We start from the raw sequence: 19,749 nt of genomic DNA on the forward strand, positions 1-19,749 counted from the left end.
ATCTTCTTCCTCGTATTCTTTTGCTTAATTTAAAAAAACAAAAAACATCCCCGTGCATTACAGTCATTGATTTGCTTCTCACCAAACCACAAAGAGGACCAGGTCACAATGATCCGCATGAAGTGAACAAAATCACAACAAACCCACGTGGGAGATGAGGGAACTGACGTCACGCAGCAACCCGGAAAGCAGCCCAGACAATAAGAGCTGCAGCTTTGGCCTTCTTGACACCTCGCTACTGACTTATCGACAAGGTATTTCTATCCATTGTCGATTAGTATACTCCGGTTGTGTGTTGGGGCTGTGGAGCAGACTCTCTGAACACGCTCACAACTCTCCGCTGAGATCAAATCGAAACAAACCGGGCGGACAGGAGCGAAGCTAGCGTTAGCTGTGAAGCTAACAACACTGTTTACTGGTTGTAAAGCTAACCTTTGATATTTACCTCGTGTTTCTGAAACGCTCGCCTTCATATTCACTTTACAATTGAAGTAAACCACTCGAATAAACCAATGATAATAATCCAAACAATAAAAACACAGTCATCTCTAACCTAGCTATTAGCCAAGTTAGCTTTAGCTTGTATTTTCATTAGGCTCGCGTTGGAAACATAAACGAAGACCCTATAATGAAATGATCCAATTGTATTACGCCAACCGTTCATAACATTAACTCCTGTCCTAATGAAATAACACCTTTTAATTAATTCTGTTTCTTTTATCAACCGGTGGTAGAAACGTGAACATCACGCAACAGCCTGAAAAGAAACCACGTGTTGTATAACGACAACTTACCGAGTGTAGCAGAACGCGACATTCATTGTAAACACGTCTTAGCAACAGTGAACTGGCACAGAGTTTGGTTTTAAGCTTCACGTCAGGGAGGAAAGATGATCTTAGCTGTGGACATGAACACAGACATACTCTGTTCTTCTCAAATCCTCCTCAAACAACCCTAACCTCTCATCAACTTGTATTTATGTATGTTTATACAAGTATTCACAGTTGAATATGAGTCTAAATTGCCTCAATAAACCTGTGTAATGTGTAGAAGTAGCCAGATCCATTTAAATCCATGTTGTCAACCAGTGAAGCTACTCGGGCTGAGCAAAATATATAAGACCTATAGCAAGATATACATTTTCATATTTGGTGATATCGATAATTATCACTATAAACGTCATATTATTTTGTATTTAGGATTTTTGCTCCTATTTGAATGTTGTGCTTTTAAACTGTTCTTTAATTTGACTTGATAAAGAGCAAAAAGTATTTGACCAATCAGAGGTAGATCAGTTATGTTTTAGACCTCCTCACTGTGCTACGTAATGCTTAAGCCATTGTATATATATATATATATATATATTGGACTTAAATGAAAATAATGAAAATTATATAGAGATAATTGTTAATATTGTTTTAGTTCCCAGCTCTAATAACTACAATCATGGCTGAAATATACCTAAACCAGTTGTAACACATATGTATAGCGTTTGACATAACATTGATACATTGAATTGTAACTAGTCTTGTTTGTGTCTTTTAAATCACAGGATCACAGTGAGCAGAATGGCCACCGACTGGTTGGGGAGCGTTGTGTCTATAAACTGTGGGCTGACGTTGGGGGTTTATCAGGGAGAAGTGTCATCTGTCAATCACGCCAGCCAGACCATCTCCCTCAAACAGCCTTATCATAATGGCACCAAGTGTCCTGTCGCTGAGGTCACGTTCAGGTAAGAAAGAAGAAAGATTTCATCAAATGTTTTCATCCAACACAGCCACTTTCACTAGTTTTGTTTTCATCCCCCCCATGCAGTGTTTTAAGACGTCGCTGCTAGTGGATATTTGTTTTTAACTTTTCCTCTAAAAGTTCCCATAAAAAGCCAGAGGCCTTGAAATGATCACGTCAGCCTCGTACTTTGTAGGTCTAAGTGACATTTGGTGGGAAGTTGGATCCAGGTGTGCAAAGCTTCAGTATTTCCCATATGAGACTGGCCATTACACTTATGAGGATCAGAAAAACCCAGCAAAAATATTTGGAGCTCTTGCCTGCTGTTATTTTTGTTTTTATTCATATCAGAATCAAATAATTTCAATATAACCAATTTTAGGCATATAGTTTCGCTTTGTATAAATACTTTAAACATTGATACAACCTCAATTTATACAGAGGAAACTGTCCATCCTGGGAGAGGGATCCCTCACTTGGGACTCTCTATGAGGTGTTTATGTTTTTTTAATCATTCTAATCATGGTTTAAGGACAGAGGATTTCACTCTTTGTTAAGCCCTATGAGGCAAATTGTGATTTGTGAATATGGGTTACTTTGATACATGTAAAATCTGATTCACTATTTCTGCAAAAGATTAGCAACATATTTTTTTTCTAGTTCCATGGATATCAAGGAGCTGAAGTTCCTAGATATCCAGAATACAGTCAACAAGCCCAGTTCTGGTCAGGGGGCTGCAAGAGGACCCAGCCTCACATCAGCAGGTCAGCGTGGCCAAAGCAACAGAACCACTCGCCCTCCTGTGACAAGCAGCAGCAGCACTCACTCCGACATTCCTCCAATCACCATCCTACACAGAGGTAGGTAGACGGCTGGCCTCGGGTTTATTCACCCCGGACTGAAAAGTATTTACAGTGTTTAGAGTCACAACTGTCATAATGGTTGATTATGACTAATAGTTAGTTATAAGACCTAATAACATGTGATGTTTTAGAATGTTGTACGAGTATTCGTCATGAGTTGAAAACAGTTTGTCAATGTGTCATTTTTTTCTGGCTAAAGAAGTGAGAACCCACTGAATTATAATCAATTTAATTTAAGACAGGCATAACTGTACTGTTCCATAAACACAAATACAACAAGGAATATCTGGAACGTGATTTACAACTATCGGTTCATTTAGCCATGTAAACTGTGCTCTCTCAACAATGAGTTAAGTTGGCTATGTGCATCTGCAGCTGATACCTCTGTTCTGTACTGAAGTCCAAGACCTTTACACTCTACATGGCAAGTGCTAATCAAGCTTCAAAAACACACTATGATTGTGCAGTGGAAAAGAGGAAGACTGACTCAACCTTTTACAATTGTCACGAAATATGAACACATGATATTTGTAAGTAGGGAAAGTCCAGTTTATTTAAGGCTTGTGCTTATTCATTGTGAAACTGCTTTCCCTTAGTTTCATATCACAGAACAAAGCTGTGGTTGTAGATTTTATATTTTCATGTTGAGTTCATTAACCACTGCAATGTTCATACAGTACTCCTCTGTTAAAGAGCAGAAAATAGATATTGTTCTGCCATTCTAAGGAAGTATGACTCGAAAGTGTGACATATTACAAAACTCCATTCTAATCCCCAGATTGTTGTCAAAGTACGTATGCACCACGAGGCACAAAGCATAAAGGTAGATAACAGAAGTCACTCAACATCACTTTTTAAGATTTTTCTGAAGTAAAAATGTGCAATGTTTTTTATACCACAAAAAGTTGACACTGCATCAAACCACAGTACTCTGCTGCCGCCAAAAGAATGTTTCAGACAATAAAGCTTTTCTTTAATCAATAAGGCTGTCAGAATTTTAGGCTTTTGTTATTTTAAGCAAGAGCAGTGTAAATGGCTCTTAGCTGTATGCCCAGTAATAATAGTATATTTAACTTTATTCATACAGCAAGTTAAAAAAACTGAGTTTATTAGAGTGCTTTGACAGCAAGGTAAAAAGGCAAAGAGAGATAACAAAATAATTAACAATTGCCAGGATTAAAGAAAAAAGGCAGGCAACAAAGTTTAGATGGTTTAAAACTAAGTAGTGGTCATATAAAATAAATAAATATAAGACTGTGTCACATAAAAACATGTTACATATTCCGTAAGTAAGAAATTCAGTGGAACACCAGACTTGGTGGTAAGCGTTACATCCTCAAGATAAATATATGTCAATATCAATCGTATCAATCAATATCAGTTTATTCTTTCAGAGAACAGATGAAATAACTAATATATTACTAATATATCATAACTAAAAACATATATTTTATATATTACTGTCCATATATATGCGTATATATATATATATATATATTATATGAATAATCATATATTACATGTGATGCCATTGATTATGGTGTTGGTCATACAAAGGTGTCTGGTCTGGTGTCTTACATTTTTTAGTGAATGTGACAAATCTTAATCTATGGCAGCGGAGAGACATTTTCATTCATCTCTAACTGTAATTGAAACTGTACCTCACATACTTCATATTCTCTATCTTATAAATACTTTTGATAATTAGGGCTCTGCACCCGAACAGATATAGTTTTGCTTTTTATTTTATTTTTACTCAAATTTTTAAAATCATTTTAGGGTTAGGGTTTAAATGATTGAGCCCCTTTACCCGAAATGTGATTTGATGAAAACATGGTGACGAATAACAACCGAATAAGATCATTGAGAATCAGTGATGAGATGAGCTCACAGAGGTCAAGCACCTCTGCACTCTCCTGTATTAACTCGCACATGAAGCTGTAAAAATGAGAATGTCACTCAACCTTCCTGATTAGATAAGGGTTAAAAGCGGCATTTCCTCTCATCAACATCCAGTCAGCAGGAAGTCTGCTCGAACAGCTCTCTGGCCTTTGCAGGAATCACTTAAAGTCTATTCACTTTCACACCGCGGATAGCTGAACAATGGTAAAGTCAGAGGCCAATAGACTTGGCTAATGGACACTGGATCATAGTCTTCAGCCTGGTTGTAAAAATGACCTCTGCCTCAGTGCCTTTTCCTGTGCATGGAAGTTGAAACTTGCACAATAGGAAACCACATGTTTTTGGTTTTATCTTACAAGAAAAAAAACTCCGCTATTAAAAAAAATATGTTCCGAAATGAGTCTGCATATTTCATCATGTCAGTAAGGCTCGTCTAACACTGTCTGTTGCTCTTTCCTGTGACAACTAGTTCATATTGAGAAGCTTGAGCAAGGGACCAAGCACTGTCTTGCCGTGACTCCCCCAGAGATTCCCATAGCGTGCTAAAGGCCTGTACCAAAGTTCCTCTTTACAATATGTGTGTGACTAAGATCAATAAACATTCCCTCCGCCCTCTCCGTGTCTGCTCCTAAAGAGAAGGTTGTGCAAAGCCTGGCTTTCGTGTCTCAGTACCCTCCTGTCCTCCCTCTCTCTCTCTCCCACTCCCCCCATCTCCACTGCCTCCCTCGCTCTTGCTCAGTACAGGAAACCCCCCGCCCCCCCTTCTCACCCTCGACAGGAAGCCATGTCGTCCCAGTGAGCTCAGAAGGCCAAAAGCGATATCAATTGTGGAAGCAATGTTTACCTTTGCAGTTTTTATTTTAATCTCCTGCGCGCAGGCTGGCGGCCTGGGAGCTAATGCCCAAATTGCACAGGGGCAGAGTGCTGAGTGGCTTGGGCAGGGCTGGTCCATTCACACGCAATGCCATGCTTCCAAGAAGGTCCCACTCCCCCCCCACCAACTACCCCTCGGCCACAATGAAGGGAAAACAGGGTGGCCCATTGCTTATACAAGATCACGGATTCCAGAAATGGTTTCTGAATATCTGCACTGATCTTTCTGGGAGAGTAGAATGGGAATTCAGAAAAGGGCTGATCTTGTAAATAATGCAGAGGCATCTAGATTCTGCCAGATTTCAATCAGATCTCAATAGAAGGGCATTTTTGAAGACACTGTTCCCATACCCAGTATTATACCTCTGTATGTGGAGTGATCTGATATTACTGTTGACCAGGTGCTGCCCGTTGTGGCCAAGGTTAAGAACCCTCTAATGGCTACTTCCAGCATGGTAGTGCTCCAAGTCACAAAGCAAATGTCATCTTAAACTGGTTTCATGAACTGGATCTTCAGTTCAGTTACCTCAGTTGGTCTCCCCAGTCACCAGACCAGAATCCATTATCCACTGACTGAAAAAAAATCCCATGAACACCATCTCTAGTCTGAACAATTACTGACGTCAGCAGTTGTATACATATAAACCTAATTTGACAATTAGCTCTAAATCGTAGCTTTTAAATTGAACTGTATAACCATTTCTCACAGCCACATAGCCCTTTTTAGCCAATACAGACGACTGATATGAGCTATGATTTAGAAACATGTCCGTCACAACTGATCCTTCTTTCTTCGGTCTTCATTATTATGCAGTTATTGGAAATAGGTGTCATTGTGTAATGTAACTCAATCTAAACATAAAAAAACAACACATGTTTTTTGTAGCATCTATATTCATTGACACACCAAAGTCAGAACGGATTCTTAACATTAGAACTGGGACTTTCCGAGGACCCACCAGTAGAACACCTGTGTGAAGTAGAACAGGAGTTTGGCAGCGTGCACATGCAGCTGATAAATCTGCAGAGACGATGCCGTGCAGTCGTGTGAACATAGAGCAGAATCTCAGAGCAACATTTCCAGCATCTTGTGGAATCCAGGACACAAAACAAATTGAGGCCCTACCCAGCGTTAGCATGGTGTTCTTAATAAATTACTTCGCCATGTGATCATGGGAGAATTTTACCATCACCTTTTATATCAGGTGAAATATTCCCATCCTGTTTATATGCCGTAGTTTGTGGCCCCACAGAGCTACTCATTCCAGGTTACTCTGTGTAAACTAAAATCAGTGAAGTTCCTGGTGTATTTTCATTAGCTTGTTTGTCTTGGAGTACTGCCCAGTTCATTCAGATTTTTCAATCATAGCGAATCACTTTCCTGTTAATAAAGACATAGCTGCCTTGTGGTTATAGGTATGTTGTCTTATCCCTGTTGACACAGCTGAGTTCACACACTAATCCACCACGTTTCTGCCTGATTTGTTGAACCAGATTTTACAATATTTATTATTTTTGTTTAATCATAATGAAGTGAAATTACAAAATCAAATCAATTATATATTCAGTAGAACTATTGTCTGTGACGGAGGGAAATTAGGCTCATTAATATTACTGAATGTCTTGTTGACACACCAGCTCAACTGCTGAATGAAGCTAGGAAATATATAACAAAATCATGACTTGTGTCTCTGAGTGGTGGTTGTACGGCCGTGGTGTGGTGTTGAGTCAGATCTCAAATAGACTCATAGCTGTCTGGTGGTTGTGTACTATGACTGAGCCTCCCACTGTTTTGCGTGAGAGTCCAAAGCACCTTAGCTGTCACACTGACAGTAGCGTGTGACTGTGCCTCTCTGTCTCCAGGTTAGCGTGAGAGCTCAGGATGATTGGGGTTGAAGGCCAGGTTTTTCCGGTTTTTCTTTTTTTTCTATCTTCATTCATGGTTCATTTTAATTTCTGTTTGTGCCTACATGTATGTAAACTTTATTCAGCGCTGCTCAGGCGGCCAATTCATGTTTAGTGTGTCAGCTGCGTTTTGTTCTCAGCAGGTTATAGTAACTAACTGTGAGAGGAGTTGCTAGTCAGAGTTCCACGAGATAAAAGCAGTTGCGAGCATCCCGTCGCAATTGGAGACGGCTGGTACTGAGTGCAGGAACTTTCTGTGTATGGAATACTGCGTTTACAACGCCATGATGTATAGTGTGACAGCTCATTGCTCATTGGTGATTAGGATGTGAGCAGAGCTGAGAGATGAGAGGATTTCTGGGTAATCCATGCATTTTGGGCTTGAGGGGTGGATAGTCTTATTAGTCCATGCAGAGCAGAGTTTCCCACTCTCTGTCTTGGACCCTCAGTTTATATAACTTTGTCCCAGAGACTCATACTAAGATTATGTTTAATTAATTTAGTATGTATATAGCTGGATGTACTGTATGATTATGTTTCTCAAACTGTAGTGTAGATATATATTTTTTAATTAAATTTGGAGTGAAAACATTTTCAATGGGAACACTTTCCCTGCTTTTCACTGTCCTTTTACATTCGATATATTATGGCTTGAACAAAAATAAATAAGCTCTTTGTGTGTTGTCACATCTTGTACTCTGGTTTATATCTAAATCTTCTATTAGCGATATAGAAACATTTGATATACGATTAATAACACACTTGAATGTGATTGTATCCTTCTCTAAAGATTTGAGGGTTTGTTAATCAACAGTTATTTAAGAACAATTCTTACTTTTCCATTACTTGTTTAATTATAATATCCTTCATATCTATTTATACACCAAATCCTCAATAAGTTGAAGGTAAGTTTTTCAGCTGCTGGTAAACCTTAACTAAACTGATTTCATGATTCTATGGACTGTTCATTATTTTATTATAAAATAATGTCAGTAGGAATATCCCATTTTCTAGATTATGAAAAAAAAGCAGGATATAAATAATGATGGAAACAACTTTTATGTCCATCTCTAGTCAGATCGGTCTTTTGGTTAATATGCAAAGTCATCTACTGTAGAAGTGTTTATTATTTGTAAGGAGATAATACAAGGTCCACATTATGTGAAATGTTTTACATGAGCAGTCACCAAAATGAAGAAGAAACTTACGATATGTGTTTTTGGACCTTACGTACAGAAACTTTCAGCTCTTGTGAAATTAATCTTTGTGTTTTTCAGCCTCTACAGGCTCGTCCAAAAATAGAGGGGTGACACAGGCCACACCCAAGAAGAACAGTGCAAGAAATGGAAGCACGTCTGGGTTGGCGAGGTCAAAGGATGACGAGTGCTTCGGAGGTGGGACCGATGAGGATCTGGAAGCTGACTTTGACTTCGAGGGAAATTTGGCCTTGTTCAACAAAGCCGCTTTCTTCTCCCAGGTCAATGGGACCGGTAGCCATGGCAGCAGGACGCAGCCTAACAGCACACAGGCCCACCAGCATTCACCGTCCTATCGCCATGATGAGAATGTCCTGGAGGTGAAGCCTGTCATATACCGACAGATAACAGTGCCCCAGCATGGGGGTAAAGAGTACTGTACCGGTGAGAGCAAGATGCATCCGCACCGGGACACACACACACACACACAAACACACACGCACATTTACATGCAAGTCTTTGATATGGTGCTGACAGCTTTTATGGAAGCAAAGCAACAGTCGGTGAATCACAAGTTTTTTTTATTTTACACTCAGCTACAGTTTGCCACAAAAGGATTTTGTTGCACACTTAAAGATAGGGTTGGTAATCCTGGAACCGCTCACAAAATGCAACAGATACCGCCCACCCCCTCCCATCAGCCCTCTCGTCGAAGCTACGTCTCAGGACCTTTCAAAGGGGCTGGTAGGAAAAAGTTAGATAAAAAGTCCAGAGCAACTTACTCAGACATGTGCATTGTCACATACAGCCCTTGCAGAGAACTTTGGGAATTTGTGTGAACTTCAGTGCATGTCGGAAAAGCAGGTGAAGACTAGGTCAAGGATGACAGTCGATGAAAATCTAGCTAGACTCTATAGTAGGTTAGTGGCAGGTTGCGGTGTTTCAAGGATTTGAAATCCTGGGGGGGGGGGGGGGGGGGGGGGGAGCAGCAGCAGTAGTCAACCAATCAGCAGACAGCTGCCAAGCAGAGCCTCCTTTTCTTACCATGCGGGCAGATCTGCTTCCCAGGGCTGTCATCATAATCCCCATCCTCTGCACTCTGTAATTAGCATGCCGCTGTACAGCCTTACATAAACAGCACCTCCAAAACAGGAACAAACTGCAGCACTCATGACCTTGAATCTTTGCCAGTCAACTGATAAATCCACCACACAAGAATATAGAAATGAAAACAAAGTGCCTGACTATATGTTTGGGTTGCCATAACGCACAGGCATATTGGAAGTTTGACAGGCCTGTTTCTATAGAGCATTGTTTATTGTGTAGGTTGCAATCTGTGTAAGTTTAGTTCTGTTATTGTCTCGCTCTCCTGCGGGGGGATTGATTCCAGATGTGCAGTCTACAATGCTAACAAGCCGGGCCACAACACAAATATCGCAAACATGCCAACTGTCAGCTGGTCATTCTTAGGCTTTATCGCTTTGCAGAACGCAAACTTAAAAAATTGTGTCCTCATAAAACATTTCAACCGATCTTGGACCACAGGAGACATGGGAAAGTGATGCATTTCAAGTTTCTGTTTTTCACCTTGATGGAGGCCTCGCTTACAAAACTGTCTTTCCTGTGGAAGAACCAAGACAATGCTTATTTCCAATGTCTCAATACTAGATACAAATTCATTTTTGTAATTGCAGTACTCTTTACCCTAATGAAGAAATCATTATAAAATGGAGTAAAAGTCATCATCTATGTGCAAGATTCTTGGTTTCTTCCCAGTCAATAGCCCGGGAACTGATGCACCTGCTAAAGAGATTTTGCGGTTTATAAAATCTTTGTAAGACTTTTCCAGCAATACCAGTCATAGGTTGTTTGGACATCAGCAGTGGTACTCACTGTGGCTGAACACACAGTGTCAATATTGCCACCTAGATTAATTGATAAGTGATTTGTGCAGAAAGCCACAACAATGAGATTACCAACTATTACCAGCTCAGGATTCGGACAGGTCACCGCATTGAGCAAATTTTCTATGCCCTAAGGATTCGGTATCCCATCTTGCTCCCTCTGCAGCTCCTGCGGTGCAGCAGAGAGGAATGGAAGCTCCTCGTCTCACTCTCCCTACCCTGGCGCGACTCTTAGTCACACATGGCCTGCATCCAGCCAGCATGTATTGCTTTCAGTCCCATCGGTTTCCTTGTCATGCTTGAAGGATTGCTTCCAGCTCAGTTTATTTTAGATGCATACTCGAAGCTACCCGGCTTAGTCAGTTGACTCTTGAGTTTGTTTTCACACCACATCGTGAGTGGGTGTGCGTGTGCGCGTAAATCATTGCATGTGTGAGACTGTCAGAAGGGAAGAGATGGCGTGAGTGTGTGCGGAAAGTGGTTTGTTCTTGTAGCGGCAGTCTTCAGCGAGAGGGTTATTAAGAGGTGCACCTGGTGGGATGCTTGAAAAGCAATTAGTGCATACTAGTGCAACACCCACTTCCTCTGAGCGAAGCAGTCAAGGCAATCGTTTGCATGACAGGAGGCAGTTAACTTCACTGTGCTTACACCTCACATGAGGATTGGCACGTTCCAAACTTCTGTTGCTCACTGAAACATATTAACAGTTCTTTGTGCGGTATCGATAAACGAATAGTGGGAGGGGTGATGGGTCAACCTTTATATAAGCCAGAATTTTAATAAGGCACGGCATAAGTCTCTGTGTTTATATATCTTGTGAGGGCGTGTGTGTGTGCGTGTCAATCTGTCCGTGTTGCATGCCACTGTAAAAGTTGGGTGGGTGGATATTCGTTTGTACCTTGCGATGTCGTGAGTGTGATGTAGGATGAGGTGTTTTTTAGCATGGGTGTGTGTGTCAGTATGAATTTGTGCATGCCAAAGAGGCCTCTAAGTTGTTAGCTACCAGGCCAGAGATCTGTTGGAGGCCATTAAGGACTTAACTGCCTCCCAGTAGCTTTATTTATCAAAGGGATCCTGAGCCGCGCAGTACCCCCAGCTTGACTTTCATTACCCCTCTAATGTGCCACAGGCGATATACAAGCCAGAGATTAGCACATGGCTCTTTAAGAGTTTACGCACACTTTAGTTTGCGCTGTGTTAAAAAGGCTGAATTGTCATTATGTAATAGAACAATACAACAGCTACACAAAAGAGAACAATTCCGACAAAGGTTAGGTTACTTACTAACAAAGGGATTTAAGCATTTTCCTTGAAAGAAAGATGAAGACAAAAGATGAGGTGAACTCTGAGAGATCTATTCTTGGAAAATGAGGGGTCAAATGTTGGAAGTGAGTAGAAATGTAATTTGTTTTCATCAAAGATGTTGTTGTAAAAATACATTACATCTCACCTGCTTACAACATTATCTGTACGAAAGCTAAACATCTGGCTTAAAATTGGCCTTTGACACTAAGGATGTCAGGCATCCTACAATAAAACTCTAATAATGAGGGATATATACGCATAATATATTGAATAGATTATTTAAAAAATATAGATATCGTTTGTGTTTTCAACAAGATACAAGATAATATCAACATTAATCCCAAAACTATTATTTTGGTTGGAGTGTAAATCCTGCACATGCTCTATAAATGACAAATTAAAAAAAAGTAGTGCGTTCCTTTTAGATGCTTTACACAAAAGGTCGGGTGACATGTCCCAACTAAAATTAGACAGTTCAAGAATGACTATGGTTAGTTAGAACGTTTTCTTTTGTTTGTCATTGGAGGATGAGTCAACATTCTATTTTCAGAAACTGAGTTGAACCCATAGTTTCTCCCGCTCACCTCCATACCTCCCCCATGTTTAGTCCTCCCCAATCTCTCACCATGAACCGTTGGGATACAGGTGCAGGTGTTCGTATGTATATGATGTTTGTCCCCGTTTCCTGTCACGCTAACCCGCTGCATGCGTGTTTTGACTGAGACGGCAGCCAGTGTGGGGGGTCCAGCCCAGTTCAGCCCTGTCTCGGAGCTAGGGGTTGGAGAATGGTCAGAAAGCATGTGATGGTGCGTGTGAACTCACGCCCCGGTGGGGAATAGGCGTCTCACTCGAGCTGCCTCATGTTTGTCATGTTTTGTAAAGGCTGCCAATCTTCCCTTTGTTGCAGCAGACAGCAGTGACAAACAGGAGAGGAAATGGAGAATCTTCCGTGATGGGAACAAGATCAGGTCATGAGGAGGAGGAAGGGCTTTTCCCTGAGGAATGGATTCCTCACATGAGGATCTGTGTTACTTCCACATAACTGCCAGCCCCTTAGAACCTAGGAGCGTTCTTATCTTTAGACCAATGTTTGTCCTCATCTCCGAGGTCAGGTTATGGGTTTTACTTCTAGTCAAGCTATTGTGTTTCAAGCTGCACAGGTGAAGATAGATACATATGATTTGTGCAATATGCTTCAGATCCAAATCAAAATCTGTATCTAGGGAATGTTGCATGGGCCTCGGCGAAGGCATGCACTCTACTGAGTGCCCTTTTAGTTTAGAAATGCAAACCAGCATGCAATTGTTTTTCTGGAATCTGTCGGGCCATTGTAGTCAATGTAACAATATGAGAGTAGAAATATGTGTATGAATATTATTCAGCTTTTTAATTCAAACCTTTCCCCTAAATTCAATACCTGCTCCTCTGCCTTTCTGTGTTTCAGAGCGAGAGTATGGAATTTATGCAAATATTACCTTGTCCTGACGGTATACCACTGATCCAACCTATTGCCACTCTGAATCTTAACTAACTGTATTTAGAAAAACATGCTTTTTGGATTTGAATAACATAGGAAACACAATTATTGGAATCTCATGGATGAATTTAAATTAATTTCACAAACAAAACAGAACAAATTGATTCACCTGTACTTTTGTCACTGTTTGTATCACCTGAGTTAATCAAGGGATGATGGTTATCCTGTTAAAAAAGGAACTGGTTGTATCTTATTTCTTTTTCACATTAGCAAAGACTTGAGCGCATCAGAGATGTTATTTGGATGCAGGTTTCCTGTTCAACAGGAAACTGGCTAAAACAATCCCCAAAGATCTTGTAATCCATGCCTCAACAGTTTGTTATGTTATCAAGACATATGATAATCATAGAACTGTTAATGTTCTTGGGTGAGTTACTAAGAAGAAACTCAATGAGAGCTCTCTGTGAAGGCTGGCACACGTTGTGTAAAACACACCACACAAGAGCTTCAGACAGACCTGGAGCAATTGGGTTTGGTGGTTTCAATCCTGAACCATATGACACACTATAATAAGAAATGCTTCATGGGCCAAGGACAAAGACACAAAAAGGCCAGACTTGTGTTTGCAAAAGAATAATTCCATAGATAAGCCATATTCTTATAGAAAATCTAATGGATCTCAAATGAAGCCCTTAAGGAAAGGAGCACCCGGCCCATAGTACAACATGGTGCAAACTCATGCTGTAGGGCTTTGACTTAATCAAATGAATGATGAAATCAGAAAGTAACCTATGCATTAGAAGGGGAAATGTGTTACCCAGTATCAGAAAACTAGATTCGAGAAAAAGGTCTAGGATCCTTAGCACACCATAGTTCCACCATACAAATGTAAAAAGTTATGAAACACACACACACACACAAACACACACACACACACACACACACACACACACACACACACACACACACACACACACATAAAGGAGTCCAGTAAAGTTCATAGAGAAACATATAAATCACTTCAATGCCTGTTTAAACAAGTACGTTTTTAACTAGTTTTTGAATGAATACACCAAATCAGCAAACCTGAAAGATGTCGGTAGGACATTCCACAACTTTGGTTCTTTTGTCTCAAAAGCCCTGTCAACACAAGTCTTAAGACGAGTGCCTGGGATATTTAACAGTTATTGATTGTCAGATCTGAGAGAGCGAGCAGATGACTGAGGGTGGAGTAGATCTGTTAGATATGTAGGGGTTCCAAGGTGCAGTGATTGATATGTAAGAGTGAGAACTGATGTGATATGGGACCACCTGTTTGACCTAGTGAGAAGTCTAGTCCAGCATTTTCGATTGCTCATAGACGATCAAGGACTGATCTATGGAGCGAGTAAATTTAAACGAATGGTTATAAAGGAAAGGATGGAAAGTAACTCCTAACACAAATATGGAATCCTTTGAGGAGAGAGCCAAAGTCATTGCAAAAAGAAGTCCTCCAAACTTCGAAGAGATAGAACACATAGCAGTGGATGAGTTCTCCGCGGAACATTTTATGTGTTTGTATAATTCAAGTTTTGTTGAATCGTGGACATGAAATCCAGGGCTGCCAATAATTTTGAACAGGACTGTACCAACCTACTTGTCACTGTGTCATGATGTCAGTAATAGTGTGCAGTTATGCAGAAAGTCCGAAGTGGACTACATTTACCAATAAGCAAGGCAAAGCTCAGCTGCCTGGTTTTGGCATGGACTGTGACGTGACATTGATAGCTACTGAGGAATGTTGATGACTAATTAATTAGTCATGGTGAAACTCTCTGTCTTTGCCTTGTGTCTTTCTTAATTATCCACACCTCATTTGGGCAGATGTTTTGCCACGTGATGTTTGTAGTAACCACTACACCCCAATGTCTCACAAGTGTTCGGCTAACATCCGAAATTACACAAAGTAAAGACACCTTATTCTCTGTCTGACCCCATGTTTTCCCTCTGTCTGACCCCATGTTTTCCCTCTGCAGACTCGGGCCTGGTGGTTCCCAGTGTGACCTATGAATTTCATCAGCATCTACTAGCTACTGCAGAGCGTTGGGGCCTCACTCTTGAGCGAAGGCTAGAGATGATCGGTGTCTGCTCCAGTCAGATGGCTCTCACATTGCTGGGTGGACCCAACAGGTAAGGAGTACCCATCGGGAAAGTGGTATGGCTGTGGAGAACGAAGGAGGATAAGTGCCATAGCAAAAAAAGGAAAAAAACTCTAGTTTGACTATTTCTGTAATATTACGAGAATGAAGTCAGAATATTACGAGAGTCCAGTTTAATTTAATGAGAAAAGTCATAATATTACGAGAATAAAGAAAAAAAATCTTTAGCAAATAAGCAGCCAGGAGAACTTGTGCTCGACAGACTTTCCATTCTTCTGTATCCAAAATCTTTGTTTCTTTTTCTTGGAATAGACACAGTTTCTTACACAATCTTTTCAAAGTCCTGATACTTCATGACAGTGTGGTGCTGTTGTGCCAATGGATCACTACATGTGAAACCTACACTGAAGTATAAGGCGAGAGGCAGATCTTTTGATATACACCTTCTAAAATGACATGTAGCTTATGGCTTCATTATCATATATTTATAACTTTTATCTCATAGCATTACAAGTTAATTATTGTAAATGTATAACTTTTATTGTAGCATTACAACTTTCTCCTTGGAAGTTTAGAACTTATTTTGGAATATTACAACTTTATTCTCGAAATCTCCAATATTAGCAGCATAGCTACTGGTATAAATAGAAGAAGAAGAAGTATTTTCAACAGTGTGCCAAAAATCCCTGAGCTTGTCTGTCCAACTGATTGTTGTCGTGTAATGTTTTCCAGTTTACATGGCAATCTGCTTTACTACCATGTATCTACATGCGTTAGGTGATGTAAACCTTGACCTCCCCCCCAGGGTTTATAGAGGCAGTACTGTGACCGGTCAGGTCGAGAACGCCCTCACAGACTGACGACTCCCGTGCTACCTGTGGTGTTGTTGATCTGCACCTTTGTGAGCAGTGGAGTCTCCTTTTCAGATCAAAGAGCCCCAGTGCAGGGGCTCATATAACAAACTGGTTCGTTTTCCTCACATCCCTTTTCTCCAGTTTACCACTGTAATACTTACGAGTCTCAAGTTTACTCTCTGGATCTACCAGGAGTTCAGATCGGGTTTAACTTTGTATTGTAATGCTAGGATCAGAGACACCACAATGGTGTTCCTCTATTTGTATTTCCCCTGTTACGTCTACAGACACTCAATCCTCAAATCAGGCATCCAAAAAAGTTTTGCTCATACAGTATGTGCAGTTATTCATGTCTAATGGGATGTTCTAAAACTGATGGTGAATAGGATGGTGACCATAGTTTATGAGCTTTAGCAAAGTGCCATCTTCATTACTAAATTGCCCATAATCTCTTTGAAGAACTTTCTGGTAGGATGCACCTTTTATAGCAAAGGTTCATGTGTTAAGATGATAATCTTAGTAATTTGTAAAAGAAAATGTCATGGTAAAATAACTAAACAGGAGGAGATTAGGAAGATCTCCAACTGGCCTGGCAGTTACAGCAAGGTTCTGCAATACAACTAGTTTAGTCTCTGACATTGCATGGCTCCTTGTTGAATATATCACGGCAGTCAGACAAGTGTTTATTTGAATCACTCTGAACCAATCTAAAACTAATTCCTGATCAATCTTCAATCTTCAATATATCAACCGCTTTTTACTGTTAACTAGAAGTTTATTATTTCCCACGACTGTCTGATGTAGCTCTGATAGTTTTTAGGAACAACATTTTCTTTTTTTATCTGACCTCTGTTTTGCCTGTGGTAACCTGAAAATATGTTTTACCTCTAATAACAAAGACTCATTATTCCAACCAAGAGCAGTAAATTAGGACAGGAGATTGTTTTGGGAGCCAATGAAAGGTTTCAAATCTATACCATTAGTTAAATTGGAGACTCTCTATTTGAGTTTGGTTAGAAGGTGGCTAAAACCAGAACTACCGACAAATAATCAATCATAGGATTGCAATTATTTTCAAATGTGTTTCAAGTATTTTCTTTTCATGCAAAAGTTCATTCTTTTTAATAGTTTCTCAGCTTTATTATCCTGCAACAGCTTTAACAAGACATGGACATTCAAGGTTTATAAGTCTTTTAATGATGTCCATTGTACATTCCTAAGTACCTGGGCTTCTCAAAGAAGGAAAGACCCAAGGACTTGTTGTGACAGATCGTTCAACACACATCACCATTGTTAATGTTTGCAAAAATGTTCCCAAAGGCTTTCGATAGAAAGGTTCTATGTCTAATTTGATACAGATTATGTAGAACTGTGCATTTGTTGTTGCCTTTAGTTGGGCTCTTGTGGCTGAGCATGTATGTATTCTCTAAAATGTCCCCAGACTCACCCCAAAAAACGTCCACCAGCGGCCCACTGTGGTTCTCCTGTGCGGGCCACACCTCCAGGGAGCCCAGGGCATCAGCTGTGGCAGACACTTGGCCAACCACGGAGTGGAGGTCATTCTTTTCCTGCCCAATTTTGTCAAGATCCAGGAGGCGGTAACCAGTGAGGTCAACCTCTACAGCAGGACCAGTGGCCAGCAAGTGGCAAGCATTAAAGGTGCAACACGCAACAGAGGACACTTAGATTATTAAATCCCTGTCTACTCAGGATTCAGTGACACAGAAAGAAAGAACCAAGTTTGTCTTAGAAACTGAGACAGAATGAATTCATTTTGTCCTGTTGGAACAGACTAGCACAGGCAAATGTTGCCCTCTAGTGGAGTAACAGCTTTTTGCCTCAAAAAACAAAGCAAAAATACAAAATAGCTAAAAAATACAGATATGTTGGAAGCATGTTTTTAACATCTTTGCAGAATGTTGAGTGATATTAAGAAATGTGAGAAAAGCTGATCGTGATTTATGATTTGTTATATCAATATGGTTTGGATATGACATACTTTTAGACTTCATCCTCTTATGATGTGTGAATTTCTTTGACACTTATGTAATTAGATAGAAAAGACTAACTTTGACCAAAAATACACTATTTTGTGGTTTTGTGAGGCACTTTGAAACACTTTGTTCATCATTTGTTTTTGTTCTATTTCCCCCTCTCTTTACGCTGTGTCTCAGAACTTCCTGCTAGCCCAGTCGACCTGCTCATCAACTGCCTGGACTGTCACGAGAAGCCACTGCTGAAAGAAAAGTCCTGGTACCAATCAGCAGCTGAATGGGCCAACCAGAACCGGGCTCCGGTCCTCAGCATCGACCCTCCTGTTGGCGAGCAGCATCAGTCGGTCGAGGCGAAGTGGACTCTCTCTTTAGGTCTTCCTCTTCCTTTAGCCGAGACGGACAGCAGAGTCTACCTCTGTGACATTGGCATCCCTAAACTGGTGTTCCAGGAAGTTGGAATCCGCTACCTCTCGCCCTTTGGATGTAAATTTGTCATTCCTCTGCACCGAGCATACTAGAATACCCTCTTTCTTCTTGTTACACCTAGATACAATTGTGTAAATAAGTATATGACCAAAACAATTTACAATTATACGTTTTTTCGACTTCACAAGACGGTGAGGGGCCTCATGTGAAAAACAGATCTGTGCTTGTGCTCTGTGTTTGTCCTCTTACTGTGTTGCCGCATGTTGCGTGCGACACCTTGTTTTTGAAAGGGGAAAGGTTTCCTGTTCTTTGTGGTGTTTTGATAAGGGCTCTGTGACTATGTGATTATGTTTACAAAATGCTGACCACTGTGGGTCTGTCTGTGACATCTGACCCCCTGACACAGCAGCAGAGACTCAGTTCCTGTTTCCTCCTTTAAATTGCATGTGGAGTCTGGTGCTGACCCGGGTAACTGAAACAAAGCTCAGACTAAATCTGCCAGTCATGAGCCCCACAGTTGATCTCCACGTCCACGTCTTTCAATTTAACAGATTTTCTCTTTTTAATAATCACAAACGGATGCGTTTGTAGCATTTCACTGAAGATATGGTATTATACAGAATTTATATTTGTATTTTTTTGAATGTACCTCAGGGCTATTGCTTTGAATTCTTTATATTTGCATTAGAATGTCCTCTTCCTGCTCTGCTGGTCATTTAGAATGAATAGCCACTGACACTGAAAATTAGAAGTGGCAGCAGATATCTTGGAGGATTTATTTACTGTATAAGAATGAGAATTTGAGGCTCAAACTCCAAGCACCAAAAAAACATCTCGGCCTAGGTTCCTCTCCAGAGATTAAAGGTTGTTATGAGTAGGGAAACCTAATTATTAAACATCTTTAACATGTGAGATTCAGAGCCATCAAGTGACAAAACCACTCCAACCAACTTCCTCTTTTCTGGTCAGCTTTGCATTTGTGTGAAAACTTATCACCACAATGTCAAGTTCATAAGGACAAATGAAGCAGGCTTATTTCTAGAATGGCAGCTATTCACTAAATTACACTGGTAGGGATTTTTGAGGGCTGTTACATCTTTGTGTCATGTACTTTCTTTTTCTTATCACTACTTTCATTAAACGCCTGAAAACAAAACTGTCGTCAATTATGAATGACAGCTCTC

The 19,749-nt window shown here is 40.4% G+C and overlaps 1 protein-coding gene across 2 annotated transcripts; it reads left to right on the forward strand.

The window, feature by feature from the left end:
• The first annotated feature begins 147 nt into the window (after positions 1-147).
• On the forward strand, positions 148-19,721 carry LOC128441527 (enhancer of mRNA-decapping protein 3). 2 transcript variants are annotated; one of them, XM_053423773.1, is made up of 7 exons: positions 148-254; positions 1,553-1,732; positions 2,389-2,588; positions 8,549-8,911; positions 15,169-15,322; positions 17,587-17,804; positions 18,320-19,721. In XM_053423773.1, exons 2-7 carry the CDS (start codon positions 1,569-1,571, stop codon positions 18,655-18,657), a joined length of 1,437 nt encoding a protein of 478 aa, XP_053279748.1. In that variant the 5' UTR covers positions 148-254; positions 1,553-1,568; the 3' UTR covers positions 18,658-19,721. The 2 variants fall into 2 exon arrangements, with proteins under 2 accessions (XP_053279748.1, XP_053279749.1); XM_053423774.1 differs by lacking the exon at positions 148-254 and adding an exon at positions 261-418.
• The last annotated feature ends 28 nt before the right edge of the window (positions 19,722-19,749 follow it).

The sequence above is a fragment of the Pleuronectes platessa genome, chromosome 1 (genome assembly GCF_947347685.1).
Source record: "Pleuronectes platessa chromosome 1, fPlePla1.1, whole genome shotgun sequence".
NCBI classification, from domain to species: domain Eukaryota; kingdom Metazoa; phylum Chordata; class Actinopteri; order Pleuronectiformes; family Pleuronectidae; genus Pleuronectes; species Pleuronectes platessa.

Bases quoted from the DNA above. Each gene is read 5' to 3' on its own strand.
- LOC128441527 (XM_053423773.1), top strand. From the start codon at position 1,569: ATGGCCACCGACTGGTTGGGGAGCGTTGTGTCTATAAACTGTGGGCTG. The intron at 15,323-17,586 runs GTAAGGAGTACC...AAATGTCCCCAG, and splicing joins TTGCTGGGTGGACCCAACAG to ACTCACCCCAAAAAACGTCC. The intron at 17,805-18,319 runs GTGCAACACGCA...GCTGTGTCTCAG, and splicing joins GCAAGTGGCAAGCATTAAAG to AACTTCCTGCTAGCCCAGTC.